Genomic DNA, 27,665 nt, shown 5'->3' with positions numbered 1-27,665 from the left:
ATGGAACATTTCTTGAAGTGTGCTGCTTTCTTGGAATGACACGCATGCAACAACCACGATTTCCTTCCGGTCTGGTTTGTAAGATAAATTTCCTTCACAAGATATCCTTTCTTTTTTTGTTGCACGGTTTATTTCTTCCCATTCTAGCTGTTTGGTGTACTTGACCGGTAGAAGTCAGCCAAAGCTGACTTGGCGGTTACTTGTTTTAGTTGATAGGTCTTTGTTATAGTTTCTTTTAGGTGGTCGTATCTCACAACCTTTATGGTTCTTTTGTTTATGTAGATGGAACATTTCTTGAAGTGTGCTGCTTTTCTTGGAATGGCACGCATGCAACAACCACGATTTCATTCCGGTCTGGTTTGTAAGATAAGTTTCCTTCACAATATATCCTTTTTTTTGTTCCACGGTTTATTTCTTCCCTTTCTAGCTGTTTGGTGTACTTGACCGGTAGAAGTCAGCCAAAGCTGACTTGGTGGTTACTTGTTTTAGTTGATAGGTCTTTGTTACAGTTTCTTTGAGGTGGTTATATCTCACAATTTTTATGGTTCTTTTGTTTATGTAGATGGAGTATTTCTTGAAGTGAGCTGCTTTCTTGGAATGGTACGCATGCAACAACCACGATTTCCTTCCGGTCTGGTTTGTAAGATAAGTTTCCTTCACAATATATCATTTTTTTTTGTTGCACGGTTTATTTCTTCCCCTTCTAGCTGTTTGGTGTACTTGACCGGTAGAGGTCAGCCAAAGCTGACTTGGCGGTTACTTGTTTTAGTTGATAGGTCTTTGTTATAGTTTCTTTGAGGTGGTCATATCTCACAACCTTTATGGTTCTTTTGTTTATGTAGATGAAGTATTTCTTGAAGTGGGTTGCTTTCTTGGAATGGCACGCATGCAACAACCACGATTTCCTTCCGGTCTGGTTTGTAAGATAAGTTTATTTCACAATATATCCTTTCTTTTTTTGTTGGACGGTTTATTTCTTCGCCTTCTAGCTGTTTGGTGTACTTGACCGGTAGAACTCAGCCAAAGCTGACTTGGCGGTTACTTGTTTTAGTTGATAGGTCTTTGTTATAGTTTCTTTTAGGTGGTCAGCTCTCACAACCTTTGTTGTTCTTTTTTTTATGTAGATGGATGTTTTTTTGAAGTGAGTTGATTTCTTGGAATGGCACGCATGCAACAACCACGATTTTCTTTCGGTTTGTAGATGAAGCTTTTTTTAAAGTGGGCTGCTTTCTAGGAATGGCATGCATGCGACAACCACGATTTCCTTCCGGTTTGGTTATCTGTAAGATAAGTTTTTTTCACAATATATAATTTCTTTTTTTGTTGCACGGTTTATTTCTTCCCCTCCAGCTGTTTGGTGTACTGAACCGGTAGAAGTCAGCCAAAGCTGACTTGGCGGTTACTTGTTTTAGTTGATAGGTCTTTGTTATAGTTTTTTTTAGGTGGTCAAATCTCACAACCTTTATTGTTCTTTTGTTTATGTAGATGGAGGTTTTTTTGAAGTGAGTTGCTTTCTTGGAATGGCACGCATGCAACAACCACGATTTCCTTCCGGTTTGTAGATGATGTTTTTTTTGAAGTGGGCTGCTTTCTTGGAATTGCATGCATGCAACAATCATCACTTCCTTCCGGTTTCGCTTGTAAGATAAGTTTCATTCACAATATATCTTTTCTTTTTTTGTTGCACGTTTTATTTCTTCCCCTTCTAGCTGTTTGGTGTACTGGACCGGTAGAAGTCAGCCAAAGCTGACTTGGCGGTTACTTGTTTTAGTTGATAGGTCTTTGTTATAGTTTTTTTTAGGTGGTCAGATCTCACAACCTTTATTGTTCTTTTGTTTATGTAGATGGAGCTTTTGGTGAAGTGGGCTGCTTTCTTGGAATAGCACGCATGCAACAACCATGACTTCCTTCCAGTTTCGCTTGTAAGATAAGTTTCCTTCACAATATATCCTTTCTTTTTTTGTTGCACGATTTATTTTTCCCCCTTCTAGCTCTTTGGTGTACTTGACCGGTAGAAGTCAGCCAAAGCTGACTTGGCGGTTACTTGGTTTAGTTGATAGGTCTTTGTTATAGTTTTTTTAGGTGGTCAGATCTCACAACCTTTACGCTTGTTTAGTACCGATTTTTGAGTTCTACTTTTTTTTATTTACATGGAGCTTTTCTTGAAGTGGGCTGGTTTCTTGGAATGGCACGCATGTAACAACAACGACTGCTTTCCGGTTTCGCTTGTAAGATAAGTTTCCTTCACAATATATCCTTTCTTTTTTCGGTGCACAGCTTAGTTCTTCCCCTTGTGGCTGTTTCGTGTACCTGACCGGTAGAAGTCAGCCAAAGCTGCCGTTACTTATTTTAGTTGATAGGTCTTTGTTATAGTTTTTTTAGGTGGTCAGATTGTTTGGAGAATTTCTGTGTAGGAGCTGTAGTTAGGAAAATAGAGGGTAGAAGATAGAAGAGATCTAGGATTAGAGAGAGAAAGGGGGAGAAAGAGAGAGAGAGAGAGTTGTTGAATATTGCTTACCTATTTCCTCTGTCAACTGGTACACTAATAGGCTATTAGCCCTTGATTATTGCCTAACAAAAGTACTAATTAAAATATAAATCAAATCTCTTTAAATCTCTCCCTGAATCCTGCCTAAGCCTTTGCTGTTCAGATGTCCTCTTAATGGCTGATTTCAAATCAAGCCTAAATTGTAATTTTTCAATATAGCATCATCAGTTAACGATTGAATGCAATTGTATCTTTGTTGCATCTTATGTAAACCTTTAGGGGAAGGTTCAATTTTGTAACATTCCCACCCCCATGGGAAGATTTGTCCTCAAGTCGAAGCTCATCCAAATTGACAAGGTCCTTCCAACTTGAATCTTCTCCTTCCAACTTGAATCTTCTAGTAGTAGGCCTGACCATTGGACAAGAGCTTGAGGAATGGCTTCCCCATTTCGAAGTATGGTACGCCTAGCTAGGATGGCAACTGGTTGGTGGACTGGATGATGATCTTCAGTTAGAGCAGGCAGATCATGAACAGGCGGTGTTGATTGGCCATGGTATGGCTTTAAGAGAGAACAATGAAACACTGGATGTATGCGAGCAGTTGGTAGTAATGCCAGGCGATATGCAACTGACTAGCTAGGCTACTGCAATTATGTTTTGTTTTGTTTAGTTTCTGAGAAGGCTCCTTAAATGTAAAAATATAGGAATGTCACAATGAACCAATTACTTAATTAATATAATTATATATGTAAGAGATTAATAATTAGATCAAGTGTTCTGATGACTTCTAGGTTCAGGGTTTACGCGCTCTCACCCTTGACTTGGATTTTATAAAACCAAGCACCCCCTGGAAATTATTTGGAAAAATCTCTTTAATTCTCAGTGGTTCTCTTTAAAAACTGAACAATATAAATGGCGTATGTAATAATTGACATGCCCTCCAGCCAGCAGCAGCATTCATCAGACTCGATGCAGAACAACAATGGTGACAACAGAAGCCTCGTGTCGACCGGTGTAGGAGCGCAGGAGAAGTTCGTTCCAATACCAAAGCTACTGGAGAAGGGGGCCAGCAGGCTGGGAGTGCTGGTGTGTGGGTGGGTGGTGCTGATGCTGGTGCAAGGTGGGATTTTCATCACTCTGGAAACAAAGGTTCGTGTGTCTGTCACCGTGTTGTTCTTCTTAGTATGTTTCTGCTACTGGCGCTACTTCTACCCCGAAGACACAGGGTATATATATATATATATATGACAACTTTAATTTTGCTTGAAATTAATTATGAATGGCTCTTTAATTTTTCTTATCAATATTTAAGGTCTTTAACTGAGGCTACTCAGTCCTTGTCAGCCGACAATATCCAACAATTGGTGATCCCGATTGGTTTCATCAGCAGACTCTTCTACAGGTGGAATCTCATCTCTGTCATGACTTGTGTTGTTATCTCCATGATGCGGCTAGCCTCACAGGATTTCGGCCAAACAGAAGTGGAAAATAAGGGGGCTCGAGACTTTGCTTTAAATGTCTTTTATGGCCTGACATTCACAGAAGCACTGGTGTTATATTTTTCGCTCACATTCGTCACAATAATAGCCATGCAGCGAAAAGTCACAGAGGTGCTGATTGAGTGGGTGAAGCCTTCTCAGCCTGCACAAGCACTGCCCACCCACCAGAATACAAGTCTGTTTCAGTGGGCGAAATGCCAACTTCATCCAAACTCTGTAGGTTACTCCCACCTACCAGAATCCGAACTTTCGTTAAGTGCCCAAGTGTCCCGAGTGCTTGATTTGTTCCCTGCAATTAATTTGAGTACTCTGAATATTAATCAGTTTTACTCCGACTTAGAGTGCATGACCAGCCTTGATTTGTTGCTTGCTAATTTGACAAGTCTGACTATATACGGGACAGCTACTGCTTCCTCAAAGGGTGTGCCCCAATCAGTGCATGATTTCTTCTGTACAATCAATTGGAGGAATCTGAAGTATATTCATCCTTCCTTAGAGTGCCGCCTCCGCCGTAGAGTGTTGCGGCCTCCATAATTACAGCTGAAAGAGGACTGCTCTGATGACTCTGAGGATAACCTTCCTCATTTAAAAGCGGATTGATGTATCAGTATTGTTTGTATTGGTTGTTTGAATATTAGGGGATCCCCATTCAATCAATACTACCTAGCATTAGTAGCTCCTTGCTGTTATTCAGTTGCCGTGATATTTGATGTAAAATTGTAATAAAAGAGCTTCCCTCACCACTTCGCAACATCTGCGAGATTTTCAAAAAAAGAAAAATAATTGACACCAATGATATTGTTGGTACAAGGTTTTTTTTTTTTTTGAGAACTTGTCAGGGAATAACAAGTGAAATTCATTGAAATTAAAAGAGTATTATTGTCCTGGGCTTGAGACCCAACCCAGCCTGCAGCCCAAGGCCCAAGTTGTTACATGAAATAAAATATGGATATAATTAAAGTGAAGTAAAATAAAATTAATTTCGTAAAGCACACAGAGGACAAGAAACTAGTGCTATTGTTGTTTCTGATGATCGCCCCTGCGTTGGGAACCAGTCTGTGAGGGACAGAACCGTTTTGGGTTTACGTAGCGCACAACAAAGTTACTCTTTCAAAATCTTCACCCGAAAATGATTTCTGGAAACAATCCTTGTAAATTATACTAACTCTTACATTTATTCAATCAATCATCTTTTAATAGAAAATCAAATCAGAGATCATATCTCATTCTGACCTGAGCGGGCTTGGACCCAAACTTGAACATTCATCTATTTTTTATAATGCATTTTACTATATTAAAAAATATTATTTACATTAACAAAAATAAAATTATAGATACATTTCAATTAATTAAATATTACGTGTATTAAATTTTGGCCTTTTTGAAAGACATTTATCTTTCATCAAAAAATTTAAATATTTAGCAGTAAAATATTAATGGATAAATGACCAAAATTTTAAATGGACTAAAATTTAATATATGTATTATTTAAATAACTGATAACACATCTTTTTTGAAAAGATTTTTTTTTTTTATAAGAACTGATGACACATCTTTAGTTTTATTTTTTTAATTCAATATTTTTCAAATATATGTATCATAACTCATAAGGGTTTAAAAGATAGCAAAAAAATAAAAAATAGCAAAAAATCACCACAAGGAAAAAAAAATATGTTTACTGAGGAAACAAACATAGCTAAAATCACCACAAGGATTTAAACAAATATGTTACTAATTATTAATTATCCAATGGAAAAATGCCTGTATACTAAATATTTATAGAAAAAGAATATAATAATAAAATTATACAATACAATACAATAGCAGAATAAATTGTTAAGCCTCCATTGCTTCATCTTCAACCTTAGGTGCCAAGTAAAATCTCATATATCCAGCACCTGAAATCTTGTACTCTACGACCATTGGCAAATCATGCGACATGCTTATAATTACATTGCTCGAAAGAGGTGTCGATTTTGTGAAGGAATTGAGGTATCGAAGAGGAAAGGAGAGCGAAACTGGTTCCTTCATCTCTATCACGGTCGATTCATCTGGCTGTAAAAATTGATCAGTTTATATTGTCAAATATGAAAGATTTCTCGCAGATTTTATGGTTTTATGAGGTTATCTCGGAGTAAAGATTTTAACAGAGAAGTTTTGACTTCATGCAATGCACAAACTATAGAAGATAAACAAAACTCCATATGGTTCATGCGCTGCGTGAAGCCAAAACTGTGTTGTGAAAAATCTTTACCCGTTATCTCGTTTTATCTTTTGATCTACGGTTCTGTGATCTCTGTAAAGAGTTTGTTTTAACAAAGAAAAATATTAAATAATGAAAATTTTGAAATTTCAGAATTTATTACTGGTGTGTCAACAAATTTCTATAAATTATTTTCCGGTTTCAAAATTTCTACAAATTATAATTTGCAAAGGCAGTGCCATACAATAAATAGGTTATGAGATGGAATATATCATATATTAAAGCAAGTGTATCTTAATATAAAAAAAAATTACAAAAAAAGTTAAATATGTACCATGAGTGATGAGTCATGAGAAAAGGAAAGATCAACAAATTTATGTAGCTTATGATTTTATATGAATGCAAAATATAAAAAAAGGGAAAAAAAATCTAGTAATTATGGAAACTAAATAATTTAATGATCACTATATTAATTACATTATGAACAAAATGGTAGTTGGAGAAATATTTAATGAGGGTTAAAATTGTCCATACATTAAATTTTTATAAAATTGTTGTGTTAATATAAACGTGTGTAGTGTCGATATGCCTACCCCGTAATCAAGAGCAATATTTTTGGGCTTTGAGTTTCGTGCCAAGTTAAAAGAACGGTTAAGATATAATAATTGTAAAAGATTCTCTTATCAGGTATTGAAGAGAATGTGAATTCAGTGCCATCAGGGTATAATGATTTCATCAGTAATTTACCTTTTCAGTATAATGATATAATGATATTTATGTTCAGCAAACTTGATATTACTTGATATTACTTGATATTACTTGCACTTTTTATAATGCTTAGTTAGATTTGGAATGCGTCAGTTTGGCAAATAATGTCATGCTAGATACAGATGATACAGCTTTTACTGTAGTCACGTCAATCTATCAAAATGAATGTAAGTTAGAGAGGACAAAATTGTATTGCTGATACAGCTGTAGTCAAGTCAAATGTATCAACTTTAGTCTTTATTATTATCTACCTACACTCGCTCATATTCAAAATTCCCCCTTATAACCTTATTATTATCTACCCACATTCGCTCTTATTCAAAATTTAAATATTGAAATTGAGCCGAAATTTTTATTAATACTCAAAAATTCTATCAAATTACTGAATCTATCCAATTTTGAGTTGGATTTCGAAAAATGCCCTATCCGGTTAATAAATAACCGAACTGATTGATTTTGTCCGGTTAATAACTCACCGGTCAGGATCTAACCCATTTCAAGAATTTTTTCCGGTTAATAATTAACCGGACTCAATCTATCCATTTTTTTTTACAAAACAGAAATTAAAAAAAAAAATTATTTTTTATATTAAAATATTAAAAATATTGAATATATTTCTTTGAAAATAGAAGTAATATAATATAATTTGATTTATTAGAAAGACTGCAATAAATAATCTAGATCAATATTTTTCAGATCAGATTTTTTGCGGTTGTAAGAAAAATTAATATATTTCTTTATGTGTTATTGGAAAACAATAAAAATACTTCGATTCTGAGTTATTGATCCCAGTTCAAAAGTCACTTCTAGGTAAATATAGAAAATATTATCATCCTTCTAGTACATTTAATTTCTAAAAAGTTGTATCTATTTTTGAAAAAAAAAAAACTCTAAGTTATTTAATGATTGTTATTCATAAAGAATTTTGAAAATAGATACAACTTTTTAGAAATTAAAAGTACTAGAAGGATCACAATATTTTCTGTTTTACCTAGAAGTGGCTTTTGAACCACAATCAATAACTCACGTTCAAAGCATATTTATTTTTTTCCAATAAAACATAAAGAAATATATTAATTTTTCTTAGAGCAGTGAAAAATCCAATCTGAAAAATATTGATCCGGGTTATTTGTTACAGTCTTTCTAATAAATCAAATTATATTGTATTCCTTCTATTTTCAAAGAAATATATTCAACATTTCTAATATTTCAATATAAAAAATATAAAAAATTAAAAATTTATGTTTTGTAAAAAAAAATGGATAGATTGAGTCCAGTTAATTATTAACCGCACAAAATTCTTGAAATGGGTTAGATCCTGTCCGGTTAGTTATTAACTGGACAAAATCAGTCAGTCCCGTTATTTATTAACCGGACAGGGCATTTTTCAAAATCCAAATCAAAATTGAATAGATTCAGTAATTTGATAGAATTTTTGCGTATTAATAAAAATTTCGGGAAATTGGGACTTCCTCCGCTCAAAAATAGCCTAAGATATATTGACAATTTTTTATTTTTATTTTTAGGCCATCTTTTATAAATCATAAAAATAGTAAAAATTAGTTTTTTACAAACTTATTATATAACTAATTTATTAAGCTACTTAAATCAAAATTTAAAGTTTATACAATATGTTTTTAAAGCCGTAGCATGAATATTCTTATTCTATTTATAGCATCCAAACCTTACTCCTGTGCTAGATTGCTAAAGAATTTTTTGTCGATCACTAAAGAATATTTTTTATTTACATTGATAGATTTTCAAAACAAAAATTTATTTTATTTTAATGAAGCCACCTGCTCTTTTAAGCCATGTCTAATCCACTCTCTTCTCAAAATAAAAAAATAAATAAATGATGACAAAAATGTCTCTCAAGGCGAATGAACAGCTTGTCAGAAATGTCATAAATGATGCTACGTACCTGAGCTGTTCTGTTCACCTCCTCTCTAATTTCTTTCATCTGCTGTGTTTACCGTCTAGGATCGATAGAGAATAGAGATAATATATATCTGACTTTATTTGACTATTGGCTTACCCGAGTTTAGTGGTTTGCAACTCGGGCGGGTACGGGTACCCCAGGTATACCCGTCTCGGATACGGGTACGTCTCGGGTACGGGTATACTCGGGTACAAGGATATTCGGGTACGGATATGGCGGGTATAATTTTCAAAATCCATATCCTACCCGTCCTATACTCTTACCCATGTACCCTTGACGGGTAAGGCGGGTACGGGTAGGGCGGGTACGGGTATTTTTTTTTATTTTTTTTTGCTGTTTTTTTTCTGATTTTTTCTGATTTTCCTGGTTTTTTCTGGTTTTTTCTGATTTTTTCTGGTTTTTTTCTGATTTTTGGTTGGGGGAAATACAAATTTTGAATTTTGAAATGGCATGAACAGTGGTCGGGTATGCGAGTACGGGTACTCGGGTACGGGTTTAGTCGAGTACGAGTAGGGTATGGGTATTGATCCAAAATAACAGGTCCGATCCGGTTTTTGTCCGTACCCGCGTACCCGAGTACCCGACCCATGCCCGAGCTCGGGCACGGGTACCCCGGGCGGCGGGTACGGGCAGGTATACCTGACTGGGGTAAAATCAATCCACTACCCGAGTTGATCCAGTACTCCAATCATAAACACGCAACAGGAGACTTAGACCTAGCCTAGATAGATATGTACAACGCTATTGTTGTCTGTTGACTTGCCTGTTGACTTTGAACTTGGCGTTTTTGGTCCTGAGCTGATCTGAAATGCTACCAACTGTGGCGTACGTTGCTGATATTATTATAAATTTTTAATAAAATGTGATCTAGATTTAATCTTTTTAAATGATAAAAGTATTGGCAAAAGTAATATCTCCTACTTCAATTGATATAAAGCTCAAATGAACGTGTTTGTCAGGTGCAAAGTTATATGAGAACATATTATACAACGAGGAGAGTTCAAATGCTTTTATTTTTTTGTGTTTTTACTGTGTTTTTATTTTTTAAAATTTTAATAAATCAAAATTTTAAATTTTAAAGTTAAAATAAAACCGTTGGATATGATCTACATTATTTTATTTATGCACGTGCAAAAAATTATGGCATTTCAATTTTATTTTGATTATCATCAAGAGCTTGTAAAAAATACACTAATGTGGATGATTTATAGACGTTGATTTTTGAACTTATTAATTCACATAAAAACAAAATTGAAATGTTATAATTTTTATGAGTACATAGAGAAAATAATATATATCACATCTAACGGTTTTATTTTGACTTTTAAATTTTAAATTTTGAGTTATTAAAGTTTTAAAAATAAAAACATGGTGGTGACACAAAAAATAAAAGCATTTGAACCCTCCTCTTATATAAATATGATCCTACAGTGTGAAAAAATGAGATATAGTGAGCATGTGTGAGAAGTCTAGAAGGCAAAAACTGTTCTGATCTAATCGTAAAGTTTATGACCAACATTTACTGAAGTTCATATAAATGTCAATTTTAATGTACAAATATTATATATTTACTCAAACAAAATACTAATCAGTAATCAAAAGTGTAATATAATTAAGAAAGCTAGTTTATTATGATCCTCGAATATAATTATATAATATTTTGTAAGGGCAGATCCAGAATTTTCGTGGGGATCAAAAAAATATTGAATCGGTTTTTAATAGCTTATCAGATTTAAACTCATTAACTAATTGGGTACTCGATAAAAAAACAATGTTTTGACTTATATTCCAATCCTCTGGCTTATAATTTCTGATGTTTTAACTTATAATTATAATTACCAATCATAATTGAAGAGATTTATTTTGATTTTAACACTAAATTTAATCCGAATTACAAATCAAACATCTAGAGAGAGGACAAAATCGATCGGTACTAATAGATCGCCATTAAAACTCGAAATCCAGAGAAGACGGCTGTCCCCTGTTCTACCCTGATATTTCGCTTTGTTCATTGGGTTCATAAAATATAATGATTTACCTCTATATTATACTTGTATTTTGCGTTGTCAAGAAACTCTATAAAATTTTGTGATTTGTTTTGGGACTTGTTGGCATTAGAATATGTAAAATAGCTCGTAGTTCGTGGAACAATCGAAAGTCACATCTAACTCTATCGTTGACAACTCGCTACTAGCTTGATTCATAATTAGTGAATTTGAGTTGGAATATTTTCTTCTTAAAACAAGGTCCAGTCATAGACATCAAGCTAAACGAGTCAGCTCAATCCAGCTTGCTTATGGCTCGTGCGATTATCAAATTTCATCTCTTCTCCTAAATCTCAACTCACTCGGTATACTTGGTTGTTGTGACAAGTCGATCACGAGTTAGGTCCAACTTGTGATGTCTCATTGCCACCACTAATTGACACATTACGTGCACGGTGTTTTATTGTTATGAGGGAAAAATGGAATAAATTTAATGATAGGTAAAAATCATTGGATTTTTTTTTTATATTAGAGATAAATTTTACGACATGCATACCTTGTTGTTTATTAGTTGGAGAAAAAAAAACAGAACACAACGTATGCAGTTGAAACCTATCATCATTATTATTGTACATTTATTGCATAATTGGAATTTAAATCAATGATAGAGCAATATAATATCATACTTAATGTAATATATATGTTTTTATTTATATCAATGATAGAGCAATATAATATCATATTTAATGTAATATATATTTTTTGGAATTTATTTTTTGGATAACCTGTTTCTATTTCAATAGAAACATAATAGTTCACACAAAGTTAAAAAAAATAGAAATAATAAAGATCCTCAAGGTGTAAAGTACTAAAAAGATATCTACAGCTAATGCCACAAACCATACAATCATAACTGCCAAGATATCTAAATCATACAAAATAACCACAAACGAATCACAAGATAATTAATGTAGTATATCATTTCTTTTTTATGAAAGTTATACAGAATTTGATTTGACCTATTATGATCATAAAAGAAAATTATATCAGACAAAATAGTGGATAACTTTTTATTGTGAGAGCAAACCTGCCGAAATTTTTATTAATATTAAAAAAATATTAAATTTCAGAAACTATCCAGGTTTTTGTATTTTTTCGAAATCTATCCAAACTATAATTTTTTTTTTTGCAGTTTCAGATTGAAATTCCACAAATATTTTTTGCGATTTTGGAATTTCAAAATTGCAAAAAAAATTGCGGTTGCAAAAAGGAAATTATCAAAATAAAACTACTATAGTTTTTACCGGTTTTGAAAATTTTCAATTTTTTTAGTTGAATAGAAATATTTATAATTTATATATTTTTGTATTGAAATATTAGAAATAATTTATATATTTCTCTGATGTAATACTATATAATTTGATTTATTAGAAAAATTGCTACAAATAACTCGGATAAACATTTTTCATGCCGAATTTTTTGCGGCTATAAGAAAAATTAATATATTTCTTTATGAGTTATTGTCACACCCCAAATCCACCGGGGTCTGACAGCCTGCCGCGTGTATCTATCAGGTGTCACGTATACACGCAAGGCAGTTGATCTTTTATATGCATTGCCAATATCCTCATTCGCTGCATCCAAGTAACAAACCTGAAAATAATCGGGAGGGTGGGGGTGAGAATAAATTATCAGTGCGAAATTTGCCACAGTTTAGATTATTGGACTTGCAATCAAACTCTATATTCAACAATGAAACCCAAACAATAACAATGCAAACAGATATATATAATCATAAATAACAGAATGCCAATGCTCGACAACAATTTATCAACCTGAAACACAGTTTACGGAATTTCCAAGATGAATTTCAAACACAACATATATTTTAGCTTAACTCATTTCATTATGACTGGTAGCAACCATAGATGTTCTTTCGAGCTGAACCGTTATCAAACCCACATCTGTAGGGTTACAGACGCCTACAGATGGCCAACCAAGCTGGACCCTTTATCAGACACCCATCTGCAATTGTTGTTTGGCTTAACCATTTCCTAAGGTCCGGTTACAAGTCACCAATACAGGTCAACTTGACAAATGCAATCACATGGAATCAAATTTACCAATACAGGTCAACTTTGCTAAATCTCAAGCAAATATATCAAAGCCACACATATAGGTCAGCCTCGCAAAAATCATCACAGGTCAACGCATAAGTCAACAACGTCACCTCATCCAGCCGCCTAAACAGGTCGGTCTGGCAAATTCTCACAGGTCAACGCATAAGTCAGCAGCGTCACCTCATCCAGCCACCTAAACAGGTCGGTCTGGCAAATTCGAACAGGTCAACGCATAAGTCAGCAGCGTCACCTTATCCAGCCACCTAAACAGGTCGGCCTGGCAAATTCGTAAACACAGGTCAACGGATAGGTCACCGTCACCTTATCCAGCCACCTAAACAGGTCGGTCTGGCAGATTCATTCACATCAAGAACAATTTATAGAACTAATCAAATAATAACCATACCAACATGCCAAGTAATCTTAACCAACCAATTCAAATCATTCTCAGTTATGCAAGAATCAATCTACAGCATGAATTCCAAAATATGCAACAATTAATCATTCAACATGACAAACGAATAAACAGTTTAATTCCTGAAAATAAAGTATCAAACAAGTCCAAGAATCCCGCACCTTAGTATGACGAGCGTACCGCTTAATTACTGATTGGGCGTCTCGAATTACCTCGCGATATCTTGCTCAACTGAGCCTACACCTATATTATACGATTACTTGGTTTAGTTCGGTTACATTCTCAAAACTTAAATTCCAAAAGCCGTCTTTCAATTCGTCAATTCTTTTATACCTTTCGGCTCATTTATAATCATTTTAATTCAAGTCCAATTCCAAATTTACATATACACATCATGTCATATTCATTTTTATCACTTAACCTCCATAAAAATTCACACACTTGCACCTTAGTCATATAAACCATACACCTTTCCATATATAGACACAATTTGCAAAATTTACCAATTTAGTCCTTGTTCAACCCAAGGCCGAAAATATAAAAGAGATGAACAAGAGTTATCAAATATACACATCTAATCAATTTATTCTCATACTAATTTGGTGGTTGTACGTATAAAAGATTTAAGAGGCACCCAATAATTTTCCCCAATTACACAAACCATAAATCAATCAAAACCAAATAAATTTCAGATTTTACAATTTTTCCAACTATACAAACCAGAATTAAGAGGTGTTAGACTAATTGAGAGAGGCCAATTCACACAAGAGGAAGTCACAAGCAAGCCGGTGCCAAGAGGGGGGTCTTGTTTCACAGCTCCTCAAATCCGACAAATCAACGAGTCTCAAACACCTCTAGAAATCAGCAAAGACAGCACCACGCCAACACCAGCACGGCACCAAGCGAGCATCGGGACAGCATCAATCAAGCACCGAGGCAACACCAAGCATAAACCCTAGTTTCTAGGGTTTCACGGGAGGGGAGGGGAGGCGGGAAAAGAGGAGGGGCAGGGGTTTCGGCCGGGTCTGGTGGGTCGGACCAAGAAGGAAAGAGAGAGAGATGGGGCGGCGGGCTGGCCGTGGCAGCGGCGGAAGGGGAGGGGGCGGAGCCCCCCCTATTTTTGGCGCTGCAGAGAAGAAGGGGGCGAGAGGGGCTGGGGCCCACGGACAGGGAAGGAGAGGAGAGAACGGGGGCGGTTCCGGTGGGGATCGCCGGCGACGGAAGAGGGGAGGGCGGGGCCCTCTCTGGTTTTGGCGGAGAGGAGAGGGAAGGGGGGCGGGGCTGTGGGGATGGGCTCACGGGTAAGGAAGGAGAGGAGAGAAAGAGAGAAGGGAGGGGTGGTTTATTAATGGGACTGCTTTAAGATTCGTGCTGGCTGAGATGAGTATTTGTGATAATTCCAAAATTCACATTATAACTTTTAAGATCCGTGGTAGATTTAATCGGATGGTCCAAACAATTTCAGAATTTCATTATGGTCCTTTTAATTGGTTTCAACTCCGTTTCTTTTATAAATTCGAATCGAAAATTCATAATATTTTTGTAACTATATTTGTACATATAATTTGTGTATTTATCTCTCAATTTAAGATTCACATAATTCGATCTCTTTTTATATAATTATATATATATTCAATTAGTTCTCTAAAAATTCTAAATGAACTAGTTTTATAAATTCTAAAATCCAATTGTACGAATAATTTCGTATAATTTTGTTCTTATTTGGAATTCAATTTATTTATTTATTTACACAAATCAAATTAAATAAATTTCTTCTTTTCTACAATTTCAAGGAATTGTAGCGAATTTTCTAAGTTTCTAATTTACCGAATAATTATAATTTTATCCCTAGTGCTATATTTTATTTTATTCTAAATCTCTAAATTTTATTATACATTATTTCATACATTATTTATATTACGAAATTTTAGTTTCGTTTTAGTTGGTCAGAAAATTTCTGAACGATCGTTAAGTTAATTAAACTTTTTATTTAAGTCAATTGATCGATTTATCAATTTAATCAAGTTTTAAAATTTCAGAATGTAACAGTTATTGGAAAAAAATAAATATGCTTTGAATTTGAGTTATTGACCGCGGTTTAAAAGTCACTTCTCGGTAATACATAAAATATTGTGATCCTTCTAGTACAATTAATTTCTAAAAAGTTATATCTATTTTGAGAATTCTTTTTTAATAACAATCATTAAATAATTTTTTTTTTTCAAAAACAGATACAACATTTTAGAAATTAAATGTACTAGAAGGATGACAATGTTTTCTATATTTACTTATAAGTGACTTTTGAACCGAGATCAATAATTCAGAATCCAAGCATTTTTATTTTATTTCCAATAAGACATAAAGAAATATATTAATTTTTTTTACAACAGCAAAAAACCCGGCATAAAAATGTTGACCAAGGTTATTTTTAGCAGTCTTTCTAATAAATCAAATTATATAGTATTCCTTCTATTTTCAAAGAAATATATAAAATATTTATAATATTTCAATACAAAAAATAAATAAATTATAAATATTTCTATTTAAGTAAAAAAAAATTTGAAAATGCAAAACACTTAAAAATTATAGCGGTTTTAATTTTTTTTTTTTGCGATTTTAGACTAAATTATCATAATTTTTTTTTCGGTTTGGGTAGATTTAAAAAAAATATGAAAATCTGTATAGTTTCGGAAATTGAATATTTTTTTGGATATTAATAAAAATTTCGGGCAGACCTGGGTGATTTTACTAAATTTCACACTGTTAAAAAAAATATGATTAATTTCTTGTACTGTCTTCAGTACGGATTAATTAGAAAATACAACTTTTCCCATTTTGAATAAGTTGGATTTCAATTTTTATAACCTTTTCCCATTTCAATATTCTAATGGATTTCATTTTTTATAACTTTAAATATTTAAAAAACAAAAAAGATCATCTCTTTTTAATTAAACAGTAAAACATAAAAAACCTCTTCATAAAAAAAATAAGAAATTTATTTATTCTTAATAAAAAAAACAAATTACAAAATAATTTGAATTGCAATCTCTGATCCTCAAACATAAAGTAAAAGCATAAACATATATTTACTTGAAGAACATTAATTTACCTCTACAAAGAATTGAAGAATTCGTGTCACCAAAGGTAACATAATATTTTTGTTTAGATCCCAACCGTCCAATCAGAATCTGCACAAAATTCAAAAGGGCCGCGAGCAATCCACTTCAAATCATATTGGGTGGGATTTTGATCGGACGATTCAAATCTAAACAGAACTATTATGTTACCTTATACTATAGGATATGGGCTAGTCTCAAATAAAATGCTGTTGCACCCATCAACAAAAGTGATTTTGTGTGAGTAAACCTTTGTAACTTATTCAACAATATATATATATTTTTTTATATATCTTTAAATTTTGTTTTGTTTCCCTGAACCCTTGTGCAAAAAGTGATTTTGTGCAATCAAACTTTTGTAACTTCTTCAACAATAAAATTTTAAAGCGAACGCTTGGAAATTTTAATTCTACTAAATGGAATAAATGAAACAAATTAATAAGAGGTAATTAGAATTTAGAAGAGTTAAAGTTGCCACACGGAAAGCCGCATGGCTCTTGCCTCACCATTTGTCTCTTTCCCCCACCAACATTTTTTTTTTTATTCCCCACCCATTTTCATTTTCCCGCTCAATAACGTCCTTTCGCGTCTTTCTCCCTGTCTCCCCCTGTCGCTTCAGACCGCGCTGCTCACTCCAACTCTTTGACGACTTTGCTGCTCCCTCAGACTGAAACAACCAAACCCAAAAACACTTTCTTTAAACCCTCTCGCCGTTCCTGCTTCTCCCCCCCCCCCCCCCCCCCCTCAAACCCTTTCTGTGGGAAGGCTGTTGCCATGGCCAACTCCCCAACAGATTCCGACCCAATCGATCGCCTTTCTAATCTCCCCGACGCGTTGCTTATCACGATCATCTCCTTCCTCCCCATTCATATCGCCGCTCGTACCTCCGTCGTATGCCGCCGCTTCCGCCACCTCTGGAAGGCCTCTCCTTCCCTTGCGCTCATCAGCTACAACCTTCCTAGGCCCCGATCTAAAGACTTCATTGCCATGGCCAAACGTGCGCTTCTTCATCGGAATCCTTCCCACCCCCTCCACAGCTTGTGCCTAGAGGTATCCCGCTGTGGCAGTAAAAGTGCCATAGAGACGGTTCCGTCCTTGCTTGCCAAGGCCCGCTCTCTGGACTTGCGCCACCTCACCATGGAATGTTTCAATTTGTTAGATTTGTTGCCTATTCTCCGCATTGTCTTTGCAATTAACTCCCTCAGGTGCCTCTCCCTTCATCGCATACGTAACCTTGGCCAATATACTAAAAAAATTAAGTTTCCTTCTGGAATCAAGTTAACTTTCCTGAGAAGCCTTTCTCTTCAATCGAGTGGGCTTGATGTGGCCGATCTCAACAAACTTCTCTCTGAATTGTGTTCTTTGGAAGATTTACATATTGATGTGAGAGGCACTCCTAGGCTTGTCCTTTCCTCTCAGACAATCAGAAAACTCAAACTGATTATTACCTACGGTTCCAAAAAACATGATATTGTGGGGTTATCACTTCCTTTATTGGAGTCGCTTCATTTCGAAATTAAGTGCTGTCTTGGAAAAATGTCACACATCCATGCAAACGTTCCGTTGTTAACAAAAGCTGTTATTAAACTTGGTGATAGTTATAATGTCAGTACTATTGATGGGCTGTTGAATTGCATCTCACACGTGGAAGAGCTAAGCCTGCATTTAGATGCGGCCATGGTCACACACTTTACCCTCTTAATTATTATTTTTATGCACATGTCAGTTATGTTTTCTTTCTTCACCTCTGGTGCAAGTGCATCTTCGTATTGTTTACATATATCTTTTTGAACCTGTCAATAGACCATCTTTTAATTTAAAGTGGTGTGTTACGATATGTTAGATATTTATCTGAAACCGGTATGACAATTTTATATGATTACTTGTAATGTACGGTACTATTGTAGGTTGATGCTTTGATTGAATATTTTTGGTATGTTTGATTTGTACAGCATGCAGAGCACCCAATTCCTATTTTGTTGAAATCAGGAAAAGATGTGCCACATTTTCATAATTTGAAGCACTTGGATGTGACCCTTTGTTTTCACGATTGGCAGCTGTCATTACAATGCTCCATAATTGCCCTATTCTGAAATCACTGAAGCTGGTTCATAAGGTGCATAACCTTATAAATTTTTTTTTCTACGTCCTGCTCTCAATAAGGCTAGGGTTGGGAACTGTCAATCCATGAGTCTCCTAACTTCTTGTGTATCTCTCTTTAACAAAATAGTACGGTATTATATCAAACCCTTATACCATAAAAATAAAGTAACCAGAGTACAAGTTTGGTTTTAGAATTATTTTGTTAATCCTGATTCCTCCTCTCCGGTTGGGTTTCATTTCTAGCCTACTCCAACTCGTTGGGGTCTAAGGGCTTGGTTGTTGTTGTTAATTGCTCCTATTAAACTAATTGAAGGATAAAGAATCTTTTGCAGTACTTTGCTGATGTAAGCTGGTCCTATATTAAATTTTTTTTTTCTTTCTGAATTACTCATTCAGAAAACATAGATGATACTTTTAACCGTGTAAGCCAATCCTAGATCATATTACTTTTTTTATTAAAACTAGTCGTACTTGTATAGTGTCATTTCCATTCATACTATACACCATCCAAACTAGTGGTCGTTCTACTGAGAGGATGTGGCCAATTTAAATCCTCTTTTGTTTTCAAATTACATTGGCCTTCATATCCTTTGTTTTGAGTTCATGGGACAAGAATGTTTCTACAACTAGTTGAAATTTGAAGGGGATGAATAAAGTTAGTTTTTATTATGTGATGTAGAGGGGCTAGGTTTCTTGCCAATTGCATCCTCTTTCTATTTGTCTTTCCAAATTCTCAAATATATGCTACTGACTATATAAATATACATTTTGTTTTTTTTTTCTTTAGAGTCCCAAGTCCAATTGTTGGACAACAGGAAGGAAAAGGAAAGATTGGGTATCAATGCTGCCGTGTAATGGTAATGGTAATTACCGCTATGCTTATTACGGAAATCTCTATTTGGAGGAGGATCGTGAAGAATTCATGAAGTTGCTTAGCCAGAAATATACTTCTCAGAAGCAAGCTCGTAACTAGGACATGCTAAACACAGTCATTGTCATAGCTTTGCTTGTATTGCTTATTTTTGTTTGAGCTAAATATCCTAGTTGTGTGTCTTGTTGACATCAAATGCTTTTGTTTTTGGTTCACTCTTATGTGAAGTTAGATCAAATTTGGGCATGAATGTAGGTTGATGTGGAATGTGTTTATATTGTTATGTTGGTCCTTGGTGACTTGTTAACTCAGTTAAGTTTCACTTTTAACAGTTTAACAAGATATTCCAAATTGAAAGGGAGAACCATATAAAAAAGAGGGATGAAATGCGTCACATTTGAATACGGTTAATTTATGCTGACAAAAAAGCTAGATGTCAGGCATTCTGAAGATGACTTTTGATATATGAAAAAACTTTGGCAAACAGTTAAACAACTGCCTGGAAGTACTGACCTGGAACTACCCTCTTCTATAGTTTCCTTAATTAACAATACTGGTAAGAAGTACATCAAACACAAACTTGATTTCAAAACTTTTTGTGAGCATTTTTCATAAACAACTTTCCCGTCTCATCATTGCCACATTAAAACGATGAAAACTTTTCTTCAAACCATATACTGATAAGAAGTATCCAGTATGTTATAAAATGTGGTCTTAGCCAAATTGAATGAATATAAATATATACATGTGCAATTCGCTCCAACCAACATTGTCAGCACACAATACAATTGATGTTTTAAGTCTGATTGTTCACAAATATTTGTAGTGATTGCAGATGTGTTAGTTGTATAACTGTGCGGCAAGTGACAAAATTACTAAAGCAGGGATTGTGCCTAATTTAATGCAGGTCCTGGAAACCTTCCCATAATAAGATAGGACCAAATTATACCAATTAAACCTCCTATAAAGAGGAAAAGGGTCAATGGGTAAGCTTCTTGGATAAATTAAGCTTTGATACCTCTAGTCCTTTAACTAAATAAATGCTCAAGGCTATAGTTTATAATATTTGTTGTCACAAAAGACTATAGACCTCACCAGCCTTTGTTGATTCACTAGCCATGTTTTAGGAAGTGCTAGGAGTAGCATTTTCTCTGATCCAAACAGTCCTTATATATTGTACTTGTTCAGTTCCTTCCTAACTGAAACCAAACTTGGCATAAGGGCTATTATCGTAATTCCTCCTTATCAATTGTTGTATTGTAGTAACTAACACGACAGTCTTTTGAAGTTCTTCTAATTTTCACATGGCGCAGTCTAATTAAGAAAGAGGTAATTAACTTAAATGATCCAAAATAAATTTTTTGATGTGAGATGCCAGTATATGACATGCTACAGTCAAAGCAGGTGGGTACATGGGAAACACTAAGGTTAAGGATGCCTTGATTTAATTTTAAAAATTAATGGAAAATGCCCAAAATTAAAAAAAATAATGTTAGGGTTGTACAGGTTAGCAGGTTCTTACTGAAAACTTTTGGGCCTCAGAAACCTAGCCTGAAATTTTGTATCTGATAGAAGTTCTCAATAAAGAGTGTCAATGTCACAATTCTTCTTTTGTAATGAATTTGACAATAATTAATTAAGATTTTAATATTGCTGTCAAAATTAAATCATTTTAAGTAATATTTTTTCGTGCCAGAACAAATTACCTAAATTTTGTCCAGTATATATTTTATACATTTTTTTCTGGAAAAAGGACATACATCTGTACATTTGACGACTAAACCTTGTTCAATATTTTTTTTAAAAAAAAAGTGAACCTTTTATTGAATAAGAGGTAGGTGAAATTTTCTCAACAACACTTTTATTTTTTTAACATGCCAGTAGGTTATCCATTATATATGCCATAAGTAGGTAGTAATAGTACAGTATATATTACATACCAGAGAATAAAGGGAGAGTATATCCTATGTAATTAAACCCCTCAGCACGTCCCAGATTTGATAATACATGGACTATTCTATTACTTCCTACCAGTACAGATGCATTGGAAACCTTCAGAATTCCCTGTAACATCCCAACTTTGCAACACTTCATGATGCATTGGAAACTGTTCTACTTCACGAGTGATAAATTTACATACAAAGTTTATAGATTTTCGAATTATTTTAGTATAAAATCAAGTACTTAATATGGTGGGCCAAAATACAGTACTTAAAATAGGCTATTAATATGGTGACCCACCATATTAAACCGGGCCACGATATTTTAGTATATATTTTCATTTTCACTGATACTTACCTTAGCCTAAAAATTAGCAGAGCACCAGATATCCCCAAAATCAATGTGCATCAAAGGTGTATATTGTTAAATTTGTTATTCTAGAAGGACAGAAGGCGACATAAGACTGCATGATGAAGATCCGGTGCTTCATATTTTCTTTCAAACACAACTTTTGTCACAACCCAGGTCACGAATTCACCTCGACCGGGTCAATATTGACCTTGTCAATGCAAGCTCTGGAGAAAACAAGGGAAGCGGTCAGGAGGGTCAGGCGAATGGGGCACAGACAGTTCTTGAAGGTCGCCTGCATGAAGCAATGGTTCTTTTTCAGACCATGGTTCATAAAGGCATTGAGCCTAATGAACATAGTTAGAATACACTACTCAATGGCCATTAATGTAAAAGATCAATGAGGTTGTTCATTTGGTTGAGCAGATGATGAAGCAAGGTCTTAAGCCGAATGAACTCACCATTGCCATACTTCTAAAATGCATTGAGCAAGTGCGAGAATGTGGATGAAGCGAAGCAGATTATCTCCGAGATGGAAGAAAAAATATAGAAGAAATCAATAGTTAACTGGTTCTAATTGTCATATTTGTTTATTTTGTTAACTCTGGTGCGCGAGTATTCAGGTGTATTTATACCTTAAATACCAGCCCGACTGGTAGAAATCAACTTTGTTCGTGTAGAGATATACTGGTAATTTTTTTCCAGTTTTGAACAATTTTGCATTTGGACTATTAATGCATCTTTTCATTCTCTGAAAATAAATTATAAAGATGTTACTTTACAACGAGCAATAGGTCTAGAATATAATGTACTGTACTCAAATAAAACAATAGTGATTTTTGTAAAAGCCCCCTTAGTTCAGTCACATTTGAAATTCCGACCGAATCGCAACCCATACTTGGATTAAGAATTTTACTTCCTGAGTACCAAAATATAAGAAGAATAGATGAATTTTAACTATCTCAATAAACTTTTACAAATTGACACAATTATATGTACGAATAAAAATGATATATTTATAAAAATACAGGGGCCTTCATCAATTTACTGATTTTTATTCAGTCTAGTAAAGAGCTACAGAGTTTTACTGTTCACTAGATGAATACCAAAAAATAAAAAAAAGAGTTCACTAAATCTCAATTTAAGAATAGGAAGAACCAAATCTATTGAATAAAGGTGCTTACAAAAACACTGAATCCGCCCCTGCCTCTTAGTACCAGCACAAAAAACTGGTCATGAATCATACTATATTGCATGTCATGGTGCAAGGTACTTGTGTTATTCATGCACACGCAATATAGAGAATTATATATCTTATTGTCACATTGTTTTTTTATTTAATTTTTTTCTTTTTTCTAGGCTATTTGTGTGCGAGGACAGAGAACTCAGCTGTAAATCTTATAAACTACAAACCCACCACAATATTGGTATATTCAGATAAAATAGTGGATAATTTTTTACTGGGAGAGCAGACCTGGGGGCTGGGTGGTTTTACAAAATTTCACTGTTAAAAATATATGATTCATTTCTTGAAATTTTTTCACAAACCATAATTAATAAAACGAATTTTACGGAACCTATATAATTGGTTTTTTTTTTCTTCAAAAACCATAAGGACTGTATGGTCCCTACGGTCACCAAAATTGCATTTTTCCAGACCGTAGGGACCATACGGTCTTACCATTTTTTTTTTTTTAAAACAGAAATTTTTTAAATTTTTTTATTTTTTGTATTAAAATATTAGAAATATTGAATATATTTCTTTGAAAATAGATGAAAAATAATATAATTTGATTTATTAGAAAGACTGCAACAAATAACCCGGATCAATATTTTTCAGGTCGGATTTTTCGCGGCTGTAAGTAAAATTAATATATTTCTTTATATGTTATTGAAAAAAAAAATGTTTAGATTCTGAGTTATTGATCCCGGTTCAAAAGTCACTTCTAGGTAATTCAGAAAATATTGTGATCCTTCTAGTGCATTTAATTTATGAAAAGTTGTATCTATTTTTGAAAAAAACAAAAACTTTAAGTTATTTAATGATTGTTATTCAAAAAGAATTCTCAAAATAGATACAACTTTTTATAAATTAAATGTCCTAGGATCACAATATGTTCTGGATTATCTAAAAGTGACTTTTGAACCGGGATCAATAACTCAGAATCTAAGAATTTTTATTTTTTTTCCAATAACACATAAAGAAATATATTAATTTTTCTTACAGCTGGGAAAATCCGATCTGAAAAATATTGATCCGGGTTATTTGTTGCAGTCTTTCTAATAAATCAAATTATATTATATTTCATCTATTTTCAAAGAAATATATTCAATATTTCTAATATTTTTATACAAAAAAATAAAAAATTTAAAAAATTTATGTTCTTTTATTTTAAAAAAAAGGTAAGACCGTATGGTCCCTACGGTCTGAAAAAAATGCAATTTTGGAGACCATAGGGACCATACGGTCCTTATGGTTTTTGAAAAAAAAAACCAATCATATTGGTTCCGTAAAATTCGTTTTATTAATTATGGTTTATGAAAAAAATTCTCATTTCTTGTACTACGTCTTCAATACGGATTAATTAGAAAATACAACTTTTCCCATTTCAATAAATTGGATTTCAATTTTTATAACCTTTTTTCCATTTCAATATTATAATGGACTTCAATTTTTATAACTTTAAATTTTTAAAAAATGAAAAAGATCAACTCTTTTTAATTAAACAGTAAAACATTAAAAAAGCCTCTTCATAAAAATACATAAGAAATTTGTTGATTCTTAATAAAAAAAAAGACAAATTACAAAATAATTTGAATTGTAATCTCCAATCCTCAAACATAAAGTAAATAAAAGCATTAAAACATATATTTACTTTTAGTCCACATTTTATTTTCTAAAAATAGCTGGTCATACTCATTAGTCATAAGCACATAGACCATTTTGTAAAAAATCCGTGAGACCGTGACATCATTTTATCTAGTTCCATGGGTCTCGTATTCTCATTGACCATGTTCTACCGAATCAAAGATTTCACTTCATTCACACTCACTCAAGACAACCGATAATAAAATCAAGCCTTCCGACTTCCGAGTCCCGACTAAAACAAAACCCAAACCCTGTTCTTAAACCCCATTCGCCGCAACGGCTTCATCCTCAAAACTATTACAAAAATAAAATATGTTATTATATTATTAAAATATATCTACATTGTATATTAATTTATTTTACTCAAATCCTCTACAAAGTTTTCTTGTCAATCCACATTAGACATATATATTTTGACAATTAACATTTCACACTTTATTGATTTTCACTTTTAGCCCACATTTTATTTTGTAAAATGAAAAAAAAAAGCTGGTCATTAGCACATTAACTTGCAAAATATCCGGGACTTCATGACTTCATGTTCCACATTTTATTTAAGTGGGCTTCGCTCATGAGTCATGTACCATGTTCTACCGAATCAGAAAAAATTGACTTCAATCGGACTTAAAAAAAGAAAAAAAAAAAAAAAAAGAAGAAGAAGAAGTTGATTTCGGTGGGCTCCGCTTGACTTCACTCACTCACTGTCACTGATGAAATTAATCTTAGTCCCCGACTGAAACAAAACCCAAACAGTTTCTTAAACCCTCTCACTGTTCCTGCTTCACTCTCAAACCCGCTCGCCGTTCCTCACGGCGACTGCTGCCATGGCCAACTCCCCAACACATTCCCACCCAATCGATCGCCTCTCTAATCTCCCCGACGCTTTGCTTATCACAATCATCTCCTTACTCCCCACACGCATCGCTGCTCGCACCTCCGTCCTCTGCCGCCGCTTCTGTCATCTTTGGGAAGCCTCTCCTTCCCTTGAACTTATCAGCAAAGATTTTCCATATCGCTCATCATCCGAGAACTTCGTTTCCATGCTTAATCGTGCGCTCCTCAGCCGCAATCCCTCCCACCACCTCCTCAATTTGCGTCTAGAGGTATCCCGCTGTGGCAGCCAAAATGCCATAGCGATCATTTCATCCTTCCTTGACAAGGCCCGCTCCCTCGACTTGCGCCACCTCACCATGGAAGGTTTTCATTTGTTACATTTCTTACCTATTATTCCCATTGTCTTTACAATTAACTCTCTCAGGTGCCTCTCGCTTCACTTACGTTCCACTACTTTGTCTCATCTAGAACTTAATTTTCCTTCTGGAATCAATTTAACCTGCCTGAGAAGCCTTTCCCTTCAATTATTTGGGGCTGACATGGCCGATCTCAACCCACTTCTCTGTGAATTGCGTTCCTTGGAAGACTTACAACTTCATATAAGAGGCACTCCTGGGCTTAGCCTTTCCTCCCAGACAATCAGAAAACTCAACCTGATTATTACCGATAATACTCGAAAACTTGATATTGTGGGGTTATCACTTCCTTCTTTGGAGTCACTTCATTTGAAAATTCGGCGCAGCTTTGGAAATCTGTCCCCCATCCATGCAAAGGTTCCTTTGCTGAGAAAAGCTGTGATTAACCTTCACGAGATTTATGAGAGAGATGTCATTGTTGTTGTTGGGCTGTTGGATTGTATCTCACATGTGGAAGAGCTAAGCCTAGTGTCACACCCCCGGACAACCCGCCGCGCATTTATGCGCTAGGCGTTAAGCACATCACATACATCATCAATAAAAACATTCAACAAGCCACTTTATTTAAAAATAAATTGAGTTCACAAACAAACAGAAAGGGGACGATATGTCAGACATGGCTAGTCAAACAGTCACTGCCATGTCCACACAATATATTGTTCATACAAATATGAAATAAACAGAGAGTGGCTATCTTAACAACTTCCGCTAATTTCCTCACCCGCGGCCTTCCTCCATGCTTTCTTCTTCGTTTCCTGGAACCCACATAACAGGTGGTACGGTGAGAGATCGAACTAACTCTCAGTGCGGGATTTAGTTCCAGCCCGGTGCTTTTACAAATCAATGCATTTAATTCCCCAAATAACATAAAAAGAAGGTTTTTGAATTTTTCCCCATGTCCCTATCAATTCGGATATGCAAATCACTTTTAAATAACCAGTTTTTATTCCCGCCCCTTTTTAACTCATTACAAAAGGTTTTAAAATTCCACACTCTGGGAATCCATGCCCGTACATGAAAACCCGGCGAATCGCCACGCAAGGACGACCCGATTATCACACTCTAGATGGGCCATTTCGGGGACCCATCCGGCGAACCGCCGCGAATTTGGCGACCCGTTCTGTTCTGTTCTGTTCTGTCCTGTTCACACACTGGGCTGCCACACATGGACAGCCCGCTTTTCAAAAACACATGCAGAGCCGCCTCACATGGACGGCCCCAATTTAAAACGATTCATTCAAGTTCCCCATTCTCAAATTCACAATTCAATTCCTATCAATTCAATTTCATGCATCAAGAGTTCCTATCATGCAATTCTACACAAATTCAAACGATTGTTCGACATTCACAACATGCAGTTTATCCACTAGATTAAGAAAAAGGACTACTTACCTCAATCCATGCATTTTTTGTATTATTTGTAAAAAGACCAGGAACCCGCACCTGCTATTGTGGTGTAGTACGCTACCGCTTCTTCGTCACTCTTTACTTCAGAACTCAGACCTAGACCATGTAATACGGTTCCCAAATTAATATTTATACATTTTAGATGTTGTTTTGTCAATTAAGAAGTCTAGGTTATTTGATCCTAATTATATCCGAAACTTAATTAGATGTAATAGATTATAAATACAATGATATGATCAAAATTGAGTCTCTGGTTATATATAAAAAAAAAATAATAATTTCGGTTTTTAAAAAAAAAAAAAAAAAAGGAGGTTATTATAAATAAACTAAAAATTTCAGATTA

General features: G+C 34.4%; 2 protein-coding genes across 4 annotated transcripts in view; both read left to right on the top strand.

The window, feature by feature from the left end:
* Positions 1 to 3,366: 3,366 nt before the first annotated feature.
* Positions 3,367 to 4,521, top strand: LOC144576001 (uncharacterized). The gene is made up of 2 exons (XM_078326272.1): positions 3,367 to 3,714; positions 3,801 to 4,521. Exons 1-2 carry the CDS (start codon positions 3,401 to 3,403, stop codon positions 4,519 to 4,521), a joined length of 1,035 nt encoding a protein of 344 aa, XP_078182398.1. The 5' UTR covers positions 3,367 to 3,400.
* A 12,756-nt stretch (positions 4,522 to 17,277) lies between these two features.
* LOC144575955 (putative F-box/FBD/LRR-repeat protein At4g13965) overlaps positions 17,278 to 27,665 on the top strand; it is a 68,631-nt gene continuing 58,243 nt past the window's right edge. The window contains exons 1-3 of one of the 3 annotated variants that reach the window (XM_078326224.1): positions 17,278 to 18,213; positions 18,486 to 18,649; positions 19,424 to 19,812. In XM_078326224.1, the coding sequence (XP_078182350.1) occupies positions 17,308 to 18,213; positions 18,486 to 18,626 (1,047 nt within the window). In that variant the 5' untranslated portion in view covers positions 17,278 to 17,307 and the 3' untranslated portion in view covers positions 18,627 to 18,649; positions 19,424 to 19,812. Of the gene's footprint in view, positions 18,214 to 18,485; positions 18,650 to 19,423; positions 19,813 to 27,665 lie in introns of those variants that run through there. The other 2 variants (XM_078326226.1, XM_078326222.1) reach the window with 2 other exon arrangements.

The sequence above is a fragment of the Carex rostrata genome, chromosome 24 (genome assembly GCF_964058835.1).
Source record: "Carex rostrata chromosome 24, lpCarRost1.2, whole genome shotgun sequence".
NCBI classification, from domain to species: Eukaryota; Viridiplantae; Streptophyta; class Magnoliopsida; order Poales; family Cyperaceae; genus Carex; species Carex rostrata.
Note: the sequence above shows the minus strand (reverse complement) of the source record. Positions and strands in the feature narration are given on the sequence as shown.

Excerpts from the sequence above, each read along its gene's own strand:
- LOC144576001 (XM_078326272.1), top strand. The coding sequence starts at position 3,401 with ATGGCGTATGTAATAATTGACATGCCCTCCAGCCAGCAGCAGCATTCA. Across the intron at positions 3,715-3,800 it reads TTCTACCCCGAAGACACAGG|GTCTTTAACTGAGGCTACTC; the intron begins GTATATATATAT and ends TCAATATTTAAG.